Here is an 18,138-nt window from a genome sequence, read left to right as displayed (position 1 = left end):
AAAACCATATTGTCAGGAAAACACTGTACAATGTCTGGACCAAGTATAAGAATTTGTTGGAAAATAAAACTCCAAGGTGGTTGTCCCCTATGGAGGCAAAGGCCGTTAAAAAACTTAATATGGAATCTAAATGGCCGAAATACTGGGAGATTTTGGAACAAGAAGGGGATAAATTGAAATTGCAGAGTTATGAGAAATTGAAAGACAAAGTGCGAGACTGGCTTCATTACTATCAAATAGTGGAGACTTACAAGTTAGACAGGAAAATAGGTTTCCAGGTGGAAAAATCAAAATTGGAAACAGAACTGTTAGAACCCAAAACTAAGAATTTGTCAAAAATGTATAACCTGCTGTTGGAATGGAATACACAGGATGAAACAGTTAAATCAGCTATGATCAAGTGGGTGCAAGATATTGGTCTTAACATTATGTTTGAGGACTGGGAACGGTTGTGGACCACCGGTATTAAATTTACGTCATGTAATGCCCTAAAAGAAAATATTATGAAAATGATTTACAGGTGGTACATGACCCCAGTCAAGCTTGCAAAAATTTACCACTTGTCTGATAATAAGTGTTGGAAATGTAAAGAGAACGAAGGTACATTCTTTCACCTTTGGTGGACATGCCCAAGGATTAAGGTCTTCTGGGAAATGATTTATAATGAAATAAAAAGGGCACTTAAATATACCTTTCTGAAGAAACCAGAGGCCTTTCTCCTGAGTATGTTAGGCCAATCGGTGTTAAAGAAGGATAGAATATTTTTTATGTATGCTACAACAACAGCAAGAATACTTATTGCAAAGTATTGGAAAACACAAGAATTACCCACCATGGAAGAATGGCAGATGAAGGTTATAGACTATATGGGACTGGCAGAAATGACTGAGAGAATCCGAGACCAGCGAAAAGAGACGGCGGAAGAAGATTGGAAGAAGTTTAAGGACTATCTTAAGAAACATTGTAAGATTATTGAATGTTAGAACGATGTTGATTTAGAAATTAAGGGGTTTCTAGCTGTAATTATTATGTAATTAAGAAAAGAAAGATTAAAAATTAAAAAGAAATTAGGGGAAGGATTTGCTGAATTGGCTTGATTAGAGATTGGAATACAGAGAGGGGAGTTATGAGGAGGTCGGGAAAGTAAGTTATATGACTATAAGGGATCGAAATTATGCTTGTTATTTGTTTTGTATGTATGTTTATTTTATTGTTATCTTTGTTTCCTTTTCCTTTTTTTCTTTTTGTTTCTATGTTATATAATTTCTTGAAAACTTTAATAAATATTATTTTTTTTAAAAAAAGATTGTCTTCCATAAACATGGTCATAACAGTGAGTCCATAAGTGACTGTGACAGCCAATTCTGGAACCACACGTCCTTCCACAGTGGGGACATTGGTTTTGGGGTGGGAGTTGATCATGGTGAAGGTTTGCAAAGCGTGTCTTCCTCTTAGCATGTTTCACCTTTTCGTATTGAGTTCGAGTGTCTTCAAAGCCCATGACACCTTTGTTAAAAGCTGTTCTCCAATTGGATCGCTTGCAGACCAGTGTTTTCCAGTTGTGGGTGTTTATACTACGTTTTTAAAGATTTTTCGACCACCAGCATTATGCTTTCCATTTTTAAGTTCAGAATAGAGTAGTTGCTTTGGAAGACAATAATCAGGCATCTGCACAACATGACCAGTCCAAAGAAGTTGATGTTGAAGAATCATTGTTTAAAGGTGTCTAATGAAGGCGCCCGGCAAACTTCCCTGGGGACAGCATTCCACAGACAGGGAGCCACTGCAGAGAAGGCCCCGTTCTCATGTTGCCACCCTCCGGACCTCTTGAGGAGGCACAAAAAGAAGGGCCTCGGAAGATGATCTCAGGGTCTGGGTAGGTTCACATGGAAAGAGGCGGTCCTTGAGGTATTGCGGTCCTGAGCCATTTAAGGCTTTATAGGTCAAAACCAGCACTTTGAATTGGGCCTGGAAACTAATTGGTAGCCAGTGCAGTTGGACCAGGATCGGTGTAATAATGCTGAAACTGTCTTGCCCCAGTGAGCAACCTGGCTGCTGAATTCTGCATCAGCTGAAGTTTCTGACCCTTCTTCAGAGGCAGCCCTATGTATAACACATTGCAGTAATCTAACCTTGAGGTTACCAGAGCATAGACAACAGTAGTTAGGCTATCCCTGTCCAGATAGGGGTGTAGCTGGACCACCAGCTGAAGCTGATGGAAGGCACTCCGGGCCACTGAGGCCACCTGAGCCTCAAGCAACAGCAAAGGATCCAGGAGGACTCCCAAGCTACGAAACTGCTCCTCCAGAGAAGTGTAACCCCATCAAGAGCAGGCGACCTCCCTGCCATCTGGTCCAGGGAACCACACACTAACAGTGCCTCAGTCTTATCCCAGTATGTTTCTGAGTACAATTTGAAGTGTTGGTGCTGACATTCAAAGCCCTCAACTGCCTCAGTCCAGTATACCTAAAGGAGCGTCTTCACCTCCATCCCGGACACTGAGGTCCATCTCCAATGGCCTTCTAGCAGTTCCCTCCCTGCAAGAAGTGAGGTTACAGGGAACCAGGCAGAGGGCCTTCTCGGTAGTGGTGCCCGCCCTGTGGAATGCCCTCCCATCAGATGTCAAAGAAATAAACAACTATCTGACTTTTAGAAGACATCTGAAGGCAGCCCTGTTTGGGCAAGTTTTTAATGTTTGATGTTTTATCATGTTTTTAATAACCTGTTAGGAGCTGCCCAGAGTGGCTGGGGAAACCCAGCCAGATGGGCGGAGTATTAATAATAATAATAATTAGCTTCAGTCTGTTGGCTCTCATCCAGACACATTGGTCCAGCACTTCCACTGTCTCACCTGCAGATGTAAAGGAGAAATAGAGCTGAGTGTCATCAGCATATTGCTGCCAATGCACTCCAAACCTCCAGACAACCCCATCTGTAGCCGTTTCATGTAGATGTTAATAGGAAAGACCAGAAAAAAAGAAAAGCTTATTTGTGTTGGTGTGGAGTTGAGTTTGCCTGTCTCAAACTGGACCTGATACATTACTTTTACAATAAATAGTCGAGCATCGACGTCTTAACGGCGGCGTCGAGATTCGAACTCGCAGCCCGCTGCTCTCCCTCTAAATTCCCCCTCACGCTTCCCTCCCTTCCAGCGTCGCGCAAGCGCAGCGCCGCCATCTTGGTGACGCAGGAGGCGTGGCTTCAGGCACGGAGGGGGCGTGGCTCCCGATTCCGGACTCGGGAGGACTTTCGAAAAGCTCCCGCAGCCGCCGAGGGGGAAGGAAGAGGCGGATCAGGTGCGGCGGATCGGGCCCCGGTCGCTCTCCCCCGCCGCCCCCCCTCGGGACCCCGGGCCCTTTAGTGACTTGGTGGCAGCAGGTGGCGGCAGCCGCGGGTGAGGCGACGGCGCGGGGGGGGGGCGAGCGGGAGGCCGCTCTCTGTGAGGGACGCGGAGGGGGAGGGCCGCGGCGGCGGCGGCGACTTTGTGTCCCTCTGCGTCATTGGCTGGAGCAGGGAGGCAGCGTGGAAAGGACGGCGACGCTGATTGGCTGCGCGCGCTCCGGGGAGCGGGGAGGGAAGGAGCGCGATACGATTGGCTGGGCGGTCGGTCCACCTCCCTCTCTCCGTCCGGAGGGGAGGGGCGAAGGGAGGAGGGCTGGCCCCTACCCCATACACTAGACTAGCTCATGGGGGGGGGGGGAGTCCACTTCCCCTCAAATCCAAATAATAAAAAATAATATAGCGAGGGGCTGAATCTTAGAATGCTCACTCCGTTTGCAAAGGCTGAATGGGGGTTTGCGGTTTTTTTTGGGGGGGGGGAGGAATAGCTTGGAATTGGATCCTTCCCCTTTGATCTTCATCAGAGGGTACCTAAGATCAAGTGCACTCTTTGCAAGAAGCTGTATCTCCAACCCCACCATAAAAAGAAAATGTTACCCAAGTACTCTTAAGTGCATCCAGAGTGAATTGTAGTCTAAAACGTCTGGAGGGCATTAGGTTGGCGAGTGCTGTTTTAAGGTACAGAGGTAGGATCGTCAGATGCAGAAAGGAGCTTCGGCAGAAATTATTTTCGAAGGACATCAGGTGTTTAGGATGGCTGTTTTGGAGAGACCAGCTGCCCTTCTGGGTTTTGTTGTTGTTCAGTCGTTTAGTCATGTCCGCCTCTTCGTGACCCCCTGGACCAGAGCATGCCAGGCACTCCTGTCTTCCTTCCTCCTGCAGTTTGGTCAAACTCAAGTTCGTAGCTTGAAGAACACTGTCCAACCATCTTGTCATCCCCTTCTACTTGTGCCCTCCATCTTCCCCAACATTAGGGTCTTTCCCAGGGAGTCTGAGCACTTTCTCTCTCCATTATTGTCATCTGTCCTTAATCTCAGCGAAATAGGAGCTATGCAGGAGGGAGGAGGTGTCACTTTGCATGCGCCAGGTGTGGGTTACTCTCCTTTTTAAAAGTGAAACTGTGGGACCCTGGTTGAAATTAGCTTTCAGTAACCTAGGACCTCCATTCACCCTGCTCAGTCTTGTGCTCCACAGAGGAGGCACTCTCCATTGTCTCTCAACACAGATGGATGCCCTCCACACTATAGTCCCATTGGAGTTAACAGCAGCTTACATCTGAGTATACACGAATAGGATTGCTCTGCATTCATTTCCCAAGCACACCATTGCTCAGGACAGTCTCTCTCCCCTTGGCTAAAATACGTACGTATTAAAAAAAAAATTGGTGTGCAATAATTGAAAACAACAGCAACCACACTATGCTCTGCTACCCAGAATCTAAATGCCTAAGGAATACTGTACTTGCATAGAAGGGTCTGGAAACTTCTGTTTCAGTGTATCTGAAGACGTGTGCATGCACACGAAAGCTCATACCAAGAACTAACTTAGTTGGTCTTTAAGGTGCTACTGGAAGGAATTTTTTTTGTTTTGACTATGGCAGACCAACACGGCTACCTATCTGTAACTGTACTTGCATAGGACAGCCTGAGTTTTTCTGATATCCCATGAAGGCTGCCAGCAGCCAGTTAGAGGCCACAGGAAGTTGGAGGATGCAGTGAGGTGGTAATTCATGTTTTTTCTTGTCAACCAGTCTCTAGTTATTGAGCTGTTGTGTGTTTGGTCACAAAGAGAGCCACTTGAGTGTAGCGGTTAGAGAGCTGGTAAAACCTGGGAGACTAGAGTTCAATAAGTAGATCCCAGTAAGTTCATTGTTACTTACTTCCGTACTACAGCAAAATCCATAGCATATCTACTGAGAGGTAAATCTCATTAGATTTAATGGGATTTATTCCCAGGTTAGGCTGCAATCCTAACTCCGCTTACTTGGGAGTAAGTCCCACTGAACTCAGTGAGATTTACTTTAGAATAGATTTGGTTAGGATTACACTGTTAGTATGGCTAGGATTGTGCTGCAGGTTTATAATATAAGTAACCCCAATGTGAATTCAATTGGACATGCTAGTATATACTTTTAGGTTTGCTGATTTAATCTGGTCTACAATAGTAACAAGGACGCGGGTGGTGCTGTGGTCTAAACCACAGAGTCTAGGGCTTGCCGATCTGTGGTTCGAATCCCCGTGACGGGGTGAGCTCCCGTTCCTTGGTCCCTGACCCTGCCCACCCAGCAGTTCAAAAGCATGTCAAGTGCAAGTAGATAAATAGGTACCACTCTGGCGGGAAGGTAAACGGCGTTTCCGTGCGCTGCTCTGGTTCACAAGAAGAGGCTTAGTCATGCTGGCCACATGACCTGGAAGCTGTCTGTGGACAAACACCAGCTCCCTCAGCCTATAGAGTGAGATGAGCGTGCAACCCTAGAGTCATTCGCGGCTGGACCTAACAGCCAGGGGTACCTTTACCTTTACCTTTAGAATATTAAAACACTAAATGGAATCTAATTAATTGTTTAGTATTCATACGAAAACCAATAATAATTGTGAAGCAGAGAACCTTCTGAACCTAGACAAGGCACTTAAACATTATAGTTTGGTTAATTCTTAGAATTTAAGTGTTTTCTTTGCAAAAGTGGAGGGTAGGGACAGCATCAGAATAACAAGCACAAGCATGTCCACTTTATGAAATCATGCTTCTTTTCCCAACTTATGAGAATTGGCAGGAATTGGATTTGTGGCTTCTTTAGCCCATACCCACCTGACAGTCTCTTTTCTTTCTGACTTTTCCTTTAGTGCTGCAAACCAGATTGTGGGAAATCCTGAACCAGAGCCGTTAAGGTCTACTGCACATAGACATGCAGACAATATAGTCTCACACAATTATCCAGAGCTAGACTAAAACACTTTGCTGCCCTAGGAGGGGTGGCGAATGAGCCTCATCCTACACCCCAAGTCAATATGCATGGTAGCCAAGGCTTGCCACTTTCTTCTAGCACATGGTACTTTCTTGCTCTTTGTCCATAAAAAGTACATTAAAACCATTAACAGCTTGCTGCCCTTTCTATGTCACCCAAAACCAGCTGCCTGAGGCAGCTATCCTACTCTGATGGTCATGCACAGATGTTGCTCCTCACCTTCATTTACCTTTCCATGGAAACTAAAACATATCTCCCCTCCTTCAGTTTCTGCTGCACAACTGTTTAAAGTGCTGCTGTCCCTTTAAAAACATCAACCAGCCTTGCTATTCCTATCTTCCCCCTTTAAGAGCAGCCTCTCCCCCTGCCCCACCTGCCATGACCCCTCTTGTCTTTATTAGGGCTGAATAATGGGAATTTGGCCCTTTCCCTTCCTTTCTTCACAAAGGGTGTTTGGCTCCATGGCTGAAGTGTGGAGGATGTCGTTTTTTGCAAAATTGTCGGTGATATTTTTGTAGAGTTTCTGCAAATCTTGCTGTGGTGAATTATGGGAGGTTAACAGTACAGTTGTGTCAGTAATTAAGTGGTGTTTCATGCAGTTAATGGACACAGAAGACAAGCTTAGGGAGCTTGCAGTTGAAACTTGCAGTTCAGGGAATAGGAGGGAATGAAGAGTCATGGGTAATGAGGGAAAGCTTGATTGTTTTTTTTTTGTCCTGACCATTTTGATTTTAGTTTAAAGCTATTGCAGTATGAACAAAGCGGTATAAAATGTGTGTGGTTTAAGCAAGCAGGGGAGAAAAGTATAGATGCATTAGGCTATGTTACAGTGTAATATATGTGTGGTCCCTGTTCCACATTGGGCGAGGATATGGCTGAGAGAGAAAGGTCTGTAAAAAACACTTAGCTGAGTATAAAGATCCCACCTCATATTCTCTTCAGGTTGATCTCTGCTGTGCTGGGGGCAGGAGGAGGGGGGAGGACAGGTGGGGGGACAGGAAGTGGGCTGGGGATGATAATATTTTCTACCTCACTCCATTTTCAATTCTCACCAGAAGTTGTGAGTAAAACAAAGTTATATGAATCAATATTATGCTGTATTTCCATTAAAGCAATTACTCTTAAGTAATGAATAGATTCCAGACCCTTTAAAAATGTTTTCTAACTTCACACAGCAGCATTTTTTTCCAAGAAAAGTGGGCAGGGGTGCAGTGATGATGAATAGGACAGAGAAGTCTTCCTCTATCCCGTCCAGTGTATACTGGGGAATGAAAACACATGTCATGAACATGGTTCCATTCCAGCACTCTTGGTATCCCTGTTCACCCATCTGCGGAGAAAGTTGCTCCTGTGGCAAAATAGATTCCAGAATATTGAAAATGAGAATGCCATGTGTTCTGGGATTCTAGTGTGAATGTTTCTTTGCTACCCAAGATGTATTTACTTGCAGTGTAGGAAAGATGAGGCTTCATTTTACTTGCAGCTGCTTAGCATATGCTTTTGAAGCTGGATTTGAGGTTGCATTCATAGGTTTTATGATGGATTCTCAACGGGCTCATTTAGAATATGCCTGCTCTGTGTGCTTGGCCCTGTAAGTAGTGTCTGAATTGCTGTAGTCTGTATAGTTCTGGACTTTCGTAGTGTCTCATAACAGAAGCCTGCTTCAGGTATTCCCACTTTCCACCAGAGTTTGCAGAGGAACAAATGTGTTGTTAGTAAGGCTTTCTATACTGTGGTGTGTAAGAATAATCTTTAAATGTAGCTTTTTTAAAATGTTGGTGTCCTTGCAAATGCCAGTGAACTTAGCTGTGTTACATACACTCCTTTGCTTCAGGAATAATAGAATCATAGAGTTAGAAGGGGACCCTGAACATCAGTATAGGAATCCTGTACACACCCTTCTCTGGGTGGGACATTTACTGACATCCATATCCCCACTTGTTCTTGGAAGCTCAGGTTGTGCAACTTTTCTAATATAAAAAGGGTGAAGAATATAGAAAAATGCATACAATACAGATGGCCATAGATACTCAATCAGAAGCTCCCAAATAGATTAACTCCCAAATTCCAATTGCCAGCCTACATAGAAGTGTGTTGGGTAGCATCTTTAAATTCCACATGCTCCTGTTCTTACAGACCTTCTGAAGAAGACAGTGATTGGTTATATAGCAGCAGCTCCTGAGAAGTAATAGCTGTAACTTAACATTGAATTATCACCCATAATGTGCTAAGCGCTCTACAGAGAAGAACACCTCTCTGTGTGTTCTGAGGAAATTGTGCTGTTAAGAGGTGCATTTGATTGGTGGCTGCTGTACCATGGAAAACTGGGTGCTTCTTAGTGATGTTTGCATGTGACGCTTCAGTTTAAGAATTATTACTTGTTCCTAGAATTAGCAGTTGGCTCCAGAAGTCTTGCAGAATGTGAAGAGCTTACCTCCAAAGGTGTCTGAGGTTGCAGCATTTCACAGGGTGGCTTCATTTCCGCCCAAAATCTGAGCTGCATGATCAGCTGTGGCATGTCTTGTGACAATATGAATGTAGCATGAAGTAGAGGAGGAATGAGGAACCTGAGGCCTTGTTGCTGCACTACAACTCACATAATCTCTGACCATGGGGCAGGTTGGCTGGGGCTGATGAAAGGGGGAGATCATAGAATCATGGAATTGTAGCGTTGAAAGGGAGGGTCATCTAGTGGGGCTCAAACCCTGAGATTAAGAGTCTCATGCTCTACCAACTGAGCTATCCCAGCAACAACTGAAGGGCCACAGGTTCCCCATCCTTGGAGTTAAGGCTGGAGATGGAGGAGTATTGTGTTGGAGGAACAAGAATGAATGCTGAAGGCTGGAGTGGTGGGGAGGAAGAAGTTTGAGAGAGGCCCTTCATCTTTACGTGACATCTCGTGCCTTGCACGATACATCTGACAAGGCCTGGCATTGTGTTAACTGTTCTGCACAGACAGCCTTTCATAAAGGTGGTGGAGGGGAGTGCTGACATTTCCTCACACAGACTGGCCACCTGCAGAGTCTGCTTCGAACAGGGTGAAAAAGAGTTCACTGCTTCCTTATGGTTGCTCCAGGCAGTTTCTTGCCAGAGGAAAGGACTTGGCTAATTTTCTGTCCTGTTTGCGTCACTGTTTTGTACTTGCCTTTGCTGCCTGTGTTAAGGGCATTCTTTTGATAGTGAAACCTTCTGTAAGGGGATATCTTTAATTCATAAATCTCTAGCACCTCCAGAAAGAAACATAACTTGCCATAAGTGTGTGTCATAGCCAAAGTCTTAATCTCCATCTAGCGCCCACCAGGGTGCCCTAGGTGGTGATCTGCATCTATCCCTGGTTGCCCAAAGTTTGCTTGCAAATGCTGCAGTTCTTGTGTGCTCTTACCTGAGAGATTTCTGTTCTGTTATATTGCCTGACCTTTGCATTACAGGGTAATAGGGTGTGGTGTTGGCATGCCCGAGACAGGTTTTTTGGGCTGGAGGGGGGAGTGGACAGAGCTGCATTGGAAGGATGACCAAATAGGCAATTGTTTCAGCTGCTTTCTCTAACAATCATAATGGAACTGGTCTGCGAGCCAGCAGCCAAACATCACCTGTGCCAACTCACAGGGTGTTTGCTCCTTGTTCAAATACAGCAACAGAATTAGGATGGGAGTATGAAGATGCTTTGCTCTGCTTATGCTTTGGGCTTCACAAGAAAAATAGGTAGCACTTCATGCAGCCTTAAAAGAACTAACAAGACCTGCAAGCTTTCTCAGAACAGGGCAATTTTTGTATGCAATTGTTGGGCTGACCGTTGTTCTCAGTTTTGCATTAAATGTCCTGGTTCTTTTTGTTGCTGTTTGCAGAAAGGAAGGAGAGGGTTTTTTGGTAGAAGTAAGTGGGGAAGAATAATAGTAATATACAAATCCATTGGTTTTAACTTGTTGTATCTTCCTTGGTATATCGGTTTTAGCTGGTGCTCTGGGAAAGCCTATACAGTACAGTGGTACCTTGGTTCAAGAACAGCTTAGTTTATGAACAACTTGGATTAAGAATGCTGCAAACCCGGAAGTAGGTGTTTTAGTTTGTGAACTTTGCCTTGGAAGCATGTTCTGCTTCCTGTTGAGTGTAAATTGAAAAACGCTTTGGTTTAAGAATGGACTTCTGGAACAGATTAAGTTCATAAACCAAGGTACCACTGTACAATGTTTGAGCTCAAACTACAGGAAACATGGACAGACAGACATGTCATTCAACCATAGTCAGGAAGTTGTCTTACTGCAGTGAATAATTTTTTTGGGGGAGGGGGGTCTTGTCCTGTACTTGCCAGTACTTGCAGAGTACTTCCCAGTTTTTAGACCTTGTTCCTCTTGCTTTTAAAAACTTATGGTGCACAAATATATACATTTTTTCACTGCTAATGTGCACCTTTTTTGCAAAACCAGTCATATAGTTTTACGTAGCATTTAGTGTGTGGGGCAATATGAATGAGATAAGATAGGGGAGATCTGCAATAATTCCTTAATTGCTCTTGGCCAGGACTAAGTTTTCCTCTATTGCAAGTGGATTTGTAGCTTATATAATAGCAAGGGTCAGTATTCAACTCCACTGAAAATATTGTGCCCTGGAGTTTCTTAAATGGCAGCACAAAGGCCTCTTTGCCAATATATATTTTTTCTTCCCTTGTGTTCAGTGTATTGGCAATAAGCTGAGCTTCTGGGAATGGTAAAGTATTGTCTGCTACAGCAAGCCTATAATAATCCTCTGCTGTCATGACAATAGCTGAGAAGCTGTGGGTCTAAACACTCTGACAGTGTTGCATGCAAATGTGAATTACTTGGTTCTTTGCTTGTGAGCGATTATTATGCCTGCTTTCTCCTATGGTTCACTTTTTAGTAGTGCCTGTATATGGTAGCGATCAGTCTGAAAAATGTTTTTGAGTGCATGGGAATTGAGAGTGACCCAAAGCCTCATGGTAGGAAAGCACTTGCCTCCTGGTTAGATTGTTAAATATTTATTCCTTTATGGCTGTGGTTTTCCTACAATGTTCTGGGGCTCTAGTGGTGCCTCAGAAGAAGCCTGTTTGAGAGGCTTTCAACAGAAAGAGCAGTGATGGTCAAATAGCTCCCTTGAATAGATGCTTTGCTCACTGTTACCAATCTCCCCCGACACTGCACAGTTTCAGGAGGGTGTTGGGCATGTTTTAGGGGTGACTCTCTTGGTTCAAGTGTGACAACAGGCCTGGCTAGTGCTCTATTTGAGCAAAGTGCGCACCTTAGGGCAGAGGTTTTCAATATTTTTGGGTCCACTGCTCCCTTGACCAACTACATTCTTTCTGTGGCTCCCCTGTGGGGCTCAGGAGATCAGTTATGCCCCCTCCTCCCCTTGCCTGCAGAGCTGGCAGCCTCTCACCCTTTTTCAAACACCATCCCTGGTGGAGTGCTCCCTCAGCCTCCTCTCCCCTTCCCTCGGGAGTCCTCTGGGCAACTGCTTCCACCCCCCCCCCGCAAAGATAGGTGCTTCCTCACCCCCCCCCCGGGGGGGCTGGGAAGAAGATGCCCCCAGCCTTAGCAGCCTGACGAACACTGGCCAAAGGTGAATGTGATGCCAGCACTTTACTCACCTTGGGAGGCAGCAGTGGCAGCTGCAGGTGCCACCAGGTCTGCACGGCGGAAAGTCTCTCCTTTGGCTCCAGGCACTCAGTTCCCAGGCAGGCCTTGCACACAGCAAGTAGAAGAAAGGCCAGTGTGTCGCTTACCTGCCAGACCTCTCACTTGTCACTTGTTTGGGAATAGTCCCAAAAGCAGGGGCTGGTGGACTGGCTGTCTGGGCTCCCTCACCCACTTGCTTGCTTACTCTGAGGCCCCTCAGCTCCTGGCAACCAGCACCCCATGACCAGTCCCAGAGACACCATTTGCCTGGGGAGCTTGTAACCAGGGCTTCAACAAACAGCAAGTCTTTGGGAATCAGACACGAGATGGCATCGGAGGAGGGAGGGAAGGAAAGAGGGACCGAGGCCAGGGTTGCCTGTGACACCCCTCACCATCATTCAAGGCACCCCAGGGTGCCACGACACAGGTTGAATACCACTGCCTCAGGGCATGTCTAAGAACTTGCTGCAAAATTCTTTGTTCCTATGGCAGATGTGCAAGGGACTCTCAGCAAGGGTCAGTAAGTGGAAAGTGTTCCCTGAATATTAAAGAGGCTGAATTAATGGGCTCAAATTAACAGGTAGATCCAGGGAATGCTTTATGCACTGCTGGTCAAGCAGACCTCATTTTGTGAGGTCCACAACCTGGCTACCTCTGACATACAGCCACATTCAAACTTCATGAAATCTAATTTCTGTACTCCTGTGCTGTATGTTTCCCTTATAGTAGTAAGATAAATTAAAGACTGAGTACAAGGGCTGAGACTGGGGGGCACCTGGGGTGAGTGGAAATCACCAAGAGGCCACCACTGACAGGAAGTGATGCATGTTGCCAACTCTTCCATGGTTCCTGCTTTGTGTTCCCTCCATTTATCAAAATTGCCTGCAGCTAACTTCTTTCAGGAAGAAGTGTTTGTGAAGTAATTAAAGCAGTTGGCTGGAATTTAAGTTAGTAAAATAAAACTGTTCCAGCCCGTTTCTCTTCGCCTCCACTGTTTGCTGTAGCAACATGTTGTGAGCGGAACTGTTTGTTTCAGCCTCCTCAAGTCTGAGATGGTTGTGAGACTGGCGTCCTCGTCAGCAGGGCTCAGGTTGTGTGCACACACGTCTGCCGCTTCACCCAGCCTTGCAATGAAGTTGGCCAAGGTTGTCGCTGCATATGCCCACAAGAGATCAAACTTTGTGAAAGGTTCCCCCCCCCCCCCCGTAACTGTAGGGTTGGGAGGGAATGACTGCTGACCCAGCTGGGGAATAGGCTAGGGATGGATGGAAAATGAAGGTAGGCTTATGCTCTTTTACTTACTCTCTTTCCCCATAAAGCAAAGGATTTTATGATTTCTGCCATGCCAGCCTCTTTCTCAAGCCTAAACTTGATAGCACAGTTTGGAAAGCCGAAAGCAGCAGGAAGCTTTTTTGCTCAACCCAGTACTTCAGTTATGACCATTTACATCCCTCCAGAATAGCAGGCAGGCAAGAAGTTGTTGAGGCTTTGCTAAGAACTGGAGATGGGGCTATATCTGTTGTGCTTGCTGAAGGGGGCGTGTTTTCCAGTGTTTTCCTTTCTATTCTAACACCTGTTGCTTTAGTGTGCATGTTCTTTAACTGATTCTCAAACATTTTTTTCAAACCCAGGTATCTCCCCTGTGCCATAATGGGTCTAGCTTTGTAGATAAGTGGTTCTCAAATGTTTTTCTCTGGGCCACACTTTCAGAACAAAAAATTGCTCACTCCACATCATTTTTTAAAATTATTATTAATAAGTAGTACATTGCAAAACGAAAAGCAACAACTCCTAATAATGCTTAGTATATGAGATAAAACACATAGGATATCCATAAAGTATAAAACAATGCAGCTACGTATGAACATAAATCATTCACAAGTTATAGTACTGATTGTCCTTGAATCTTCCTGCCACAGTTGCCATCCTCTTCTGCTGCACCAGTGCACTGTGCCACACCGTTTGAGAACCACAGTGCAGATGTTGCTCCAAAATCCTTTAGCCTACCTCCTTTCCCATGGGAGAGTGATGAAGAACATCTGCACTAGTAGTCTGGAAGGAATGTAGGCTGGTTCTGGTATCGGACTCTTGATGTAGAGCTTGCTGTGCAAGGGTGCCTTCTTCCCCATGTCTGAGAGTTTCCATCTGTTTTTGTTCAACTTGCAGGTTTGCAAGGAGGGAAGAAGGGCATATGTTGGAGAGGATGTGGAGAGAAGTTTTGTGAGTATCTAAATATTTGTGTGTTATGTAAACTGGTAACTGGTGGTCCAACACGCAGCCTGCAGGTTCTGTGTCAAAGTACTCCTGCCGCCCACTTAGTCTGAAAAGTTGGGCCACCCAAACCTATCCTCCCATCCCCCATGCCCTTTATAATCGCATGAAAGCTAACTGCACAGCAAACTTTGATTTGGTTAGAGAAATTGTGAATATCAGATGTGGCTGGACCAATATCAAAGTAGCCCATTTTAAGACTGAGATAGCATAGAATATGGGGATTGTGTGCAAGGGCAAAATTGCACAAACTCAGAGTGCTCCCCCCCCCCAACTGCCCCCACTATCAAACATGTTGTGAGATCAGGGCTGTCCAAAATCTCACGGGAGCCTCCCAGAGCAGGAAAACCTGGGAAAGACTTTTAAGCCCTCTGCCTTGCTTACCAGGCTCTGGAGGCTCACGAAAGATCTCTTGGGGAGGTCTGAAGATACATTGGATGCCTGCAATTGGATCCATGTGAGGACCTCCAGAACCTAGTAAGCAAGGGTCTCCTGCCCCCTTTCTATTTATTTATGTTTATTTTTTGATGTTATGCCTAAAGCTATGAACACATAAGTATAAGTTGTGGTTCCACTGTAATTTCTGGAGCTTCTTTCTTACCCCAGGAAATTACCCAAAGCAGCTCATAGTATACAAAGATGACAGTACAATTTTACTAAAAAGCAGCACATTAATTCAGCATTTGAGTTCTAAAATATTTCAGTTGTAAGATTAAAATGTGTCAGTTTTCTCTATAGAGAGCATTTCATCTCTGAACATTAGCATGAGCTCTTGTATATGAATTTGGCAGGCCCTCCCATAATTTTCATTGTGCTTAAAGGCTAGGGGGAAAAAAGGCAGTAGAACAGAACAGTCACAGGTTGATGGTCTTAAAAAGCTGGCTTTTATAGTTGTATCTTACCTTGCAGTCCACAGGATAAAAACCAACACACACTGTGAGGAAAATAAAAGACCTTTTAAATTTCTGACATCTCAAGCTTAAGTGTGTAAGTGAATTATCACCCAGAATGTGGAATTTCAATCTAGGTTAAGAATTTTGCCCTGTCCTTTTTACTTATTATCAGGTGAGTGTGTCTTCATAATCCTGCTTTAGTGTTAGATTATAAAGGCAACTGAAATATTTAGTTGGGTTTTTCCATGATGATTTCACATTGTAAGGTTTGTGACGGAGACATGCTTAAAAGCCTGGATCCTTTAGGGTACAGATGCCTGTGTACTTAGACAATGAAATAATCCAATTTTAGCTTGGCGCTGGAGAAGAGTGTCACGCCAGAGCAAATGCAAATTGCTGTGCAGCAGCTGGGTTTGTCAAGTGAAATTTTGAGCTTAGAGGGTTCCAAGTATAGAGGAAAAAGTGTCCCCCTTTCCCCTCTTTGTGCTTGTTAAAAGCTTCTGAATATTTGCTTTTGCCGGAAGCGTAAGTTTGGTTTACACTATGGCTGTTGGAGTTGCCATGAAATGTATATTTTGGATTATAGAATATAAAACACATTATTTTTCAAGAACTCAGCAGTATAGTAGAAACTGAGGGACCTCTCTAGAGGGCTGAAGAGCTTTAATGTCTAATTTCAATTTTCTATCTTGGTTATAATACTAAGTACCTTCGTTGCTTTTAATGGCAGGGTTATTGACTGTCTCAAGTCTCTCATATTTTTTGTCAAAACAAAAAAAATTCCTTCCAGTAGCACCTTAAAGACCAACTAAGTTAGTTCTTGGTATGAGCTTTCGTGTGCATGCACACTTCTTCAGATACACTGAGTGTGCATGCACTCATACCAAAGCTCATACCAAGAACTAACTTAGTTGGTCTTTAAGGTGCTACTGGAAGGATTTTTTTTTGGTTTGACTATGGCAGACCAACACGGCTACCTATCTGTAACATATTTTTAGTCTCATGGTATTTATTTTAAAGTTTAAAAAGGTTGTGCAGAGATTTTTCTGTTTCCTCCTAGACTAAAGCAGGTGTTGGAATTCATTTTGCATCAACTTTATATCTATTTTTGGAGAGTATTGCATGTGTGGAGTCAGATCACTTACTACATTGCGAAAGTTTTAACTTCTACCCAGCATATGTATTGTATATGTGGCTTCATTTTTTAAAAAATATGTCTAGGCAAATAACATTATAATGTGTGGGGTTCTGGTCACTTGTTAAGGCTATTTTATGAGTTGTGGGCCAGATGGTTCATGGTGACTCAGTGCAGAGGTTTGGCATGTGCAGTTTTGAATGCTGAGCAGTCAGCCATTCTAACATTGCAGAACAGATATGTCAGGCTTGGGTTTATACACATGCAGGGTGGTGGTGTGAAGAAAACTTATTTTGAAGCTTGCATTTCAGTATCCTACTAGTGAACTTTTAAAGATGAAATCCCTTGAGAGTTTGCACATCTCTACAACTCAGTCACACAGCAAATGCAGATAGCCAACCTGATGCCCTCCGAAACATTGGATGGGTACTAGTCTGTTGAAATGGATCTGGTGTAGGGGAATAGAATATTTGACAAGGTATCAAGAGACCTAGAATATTTTAAAACCCCTACTCTGTGGCTTTCATTGGATCATCATGGGCAGAGATAGCATTAATTGACCCAACCTGTCAATTAATACCAGAGTGGTATTAATAGGGGACACCATGTGCACTGTCCTGAGCTCCATGAAAAAATCTTGAGGGTGAGGAGAGAGATTAAAATCCTGACAGATATGCAGCATAATTCTATTCCATGCATAACAGGGATGAAACATCTTGTGTTTGGAACACAGGGACAGTAATGAGATTTCATAATGTGATAGGAGATGGTTTTGCCTGACCCTACTGCTTTCTCTCCTCTGCCCTTCACTAGCTTCCCAGCTCATTGCAAATTGCACAACATAAAATGAGCTGCGCTTTATAATCATAATCATGTGTTTACTTGCTTGTTTTCCCCCTTTGCATGGAGATCGAAGTCTTCTCCCCTTGCACATATGAATCAACTCATTGATCCTTGGTAGTGTGCCAGTGAAAGGCAGCTGATTATTGAGACAGCCTTTCTTGCTTGCATAGATCACCACAGAAGTAGCAAAGCAGTTTTGTCTCACATCCAGGGTGAGTTCTAACTTATTGATGGTAGGGAAACAAAAGCTTCCTGCTTGCTAAGATCTATGTCCTTTGATATGACTCTTGTTAGCAGAGATCGTATCCTGACGAGAAATACTAGTTTCTTACAATAGTTTTTGCAAATCATATAGATTGGGGTGGAGGAGTTTTTGTATGACTGTCTCCTTGTTGTAACTGCTTTTTCAACAGATGAGCAGGGAGGGGGAAAGGCTGAGACAGCAATCTCCTATGTTACCTCTGCTTTGAACTTCAGTTCCATCACTAGAGATTTTTATTTCCAGAATATTAGCAGCGGACATGAAAAACAGTTTCATATGAGCACCAACTTATTCAGGTTTGCTTTGAAATATAACTGGTTTTGGTCTTTCTGGATTCTATATAAAATTCCATTTGCGGCAAAATGGAGGAGAGATGCATTGCTTATGGGAAGGAAGCTCTTAATAAGGACGTAGGTGATATTGTGAGTGTCGCTATAGGTCTGCATTTGCAGTAGAAAGGAAACCCGATCAAAGCTCTGTTAAGCTGCTTTAACATATGGATTTTCAGAAGAGGAAAGTGCAGCCCAGAGAACTGTCTCACTCTTGAAGGATGACATTCTCTGATCCTGTCTGTTGACTCTGCCTGACAGTTATTCTGCTAAATGCCACCCCTTTTATTCCACAAGGGGATTTTTGTTATTTGAATAATCTTAATGTGTCTCTTAAAGCAGATGGGATGCTTGCTATTTTGCCAGATCTTCAGTTCTGGGCCCACTTGAGAGGAAAAGGCTCTTACAAGTATGTGTTTGAAGAAGAGAAAGGGGCTTTACAATGTACTGCAATGAATGTGGTACAGCAAG

At 44.1% G+C, this 18,138-nt stretch overlaps 1 protein-coding gene across 2 annotated transcripts in view; it reads left to right on the top strand.

The window, feature by feature from the left end:
• Positions 1 to 3,200: 3,200 nt before the first annotated feature.
• The window catches only part of LOC309361777 (kelch-like protein 13), a 77,419-nt gene continuing 62,481 nt past the window's right edge, over positions 3,201 to 18,138 (top strand). Inside the window, exons 1-2 of one of the 2 annotated variants that reach the window (XM_081896950.1) lie at positions 3,201 to 3,394; positions 14,101 to 14,154. In XM_081896950.1, coding sequence (XP_081753076.1) covers positions 14,126 to 14,154 — 29 coding nt within the window. In that variant the 5' untranslated portion in view covers positions 3,201 to 3,394; positions 14,101 to 14,125. The remainder of the gene's footprint in view (positions 3,395 to 14,100; positions 14,155 to 18,138) is intronic. The other variant, XM_081896947.1, reaches the window with a different exon arrangement.

Source organism: Podarcis melisellensis (genome assembly GCF_964234715.1).
Source record: "Podarcis melisellensis genome assembly, chromosome: Z".
Classification (NCBI taxonomy): domain Eukaryota; kingdom Metazoa; phylum Chordata; class Lepidosauria; order Squamata; family Lacertidae; genus Podarcis; species Podarcis melisellensis.
This window is presented reverse-complemented; position numbering and strand designations above follow the sequence as displayed.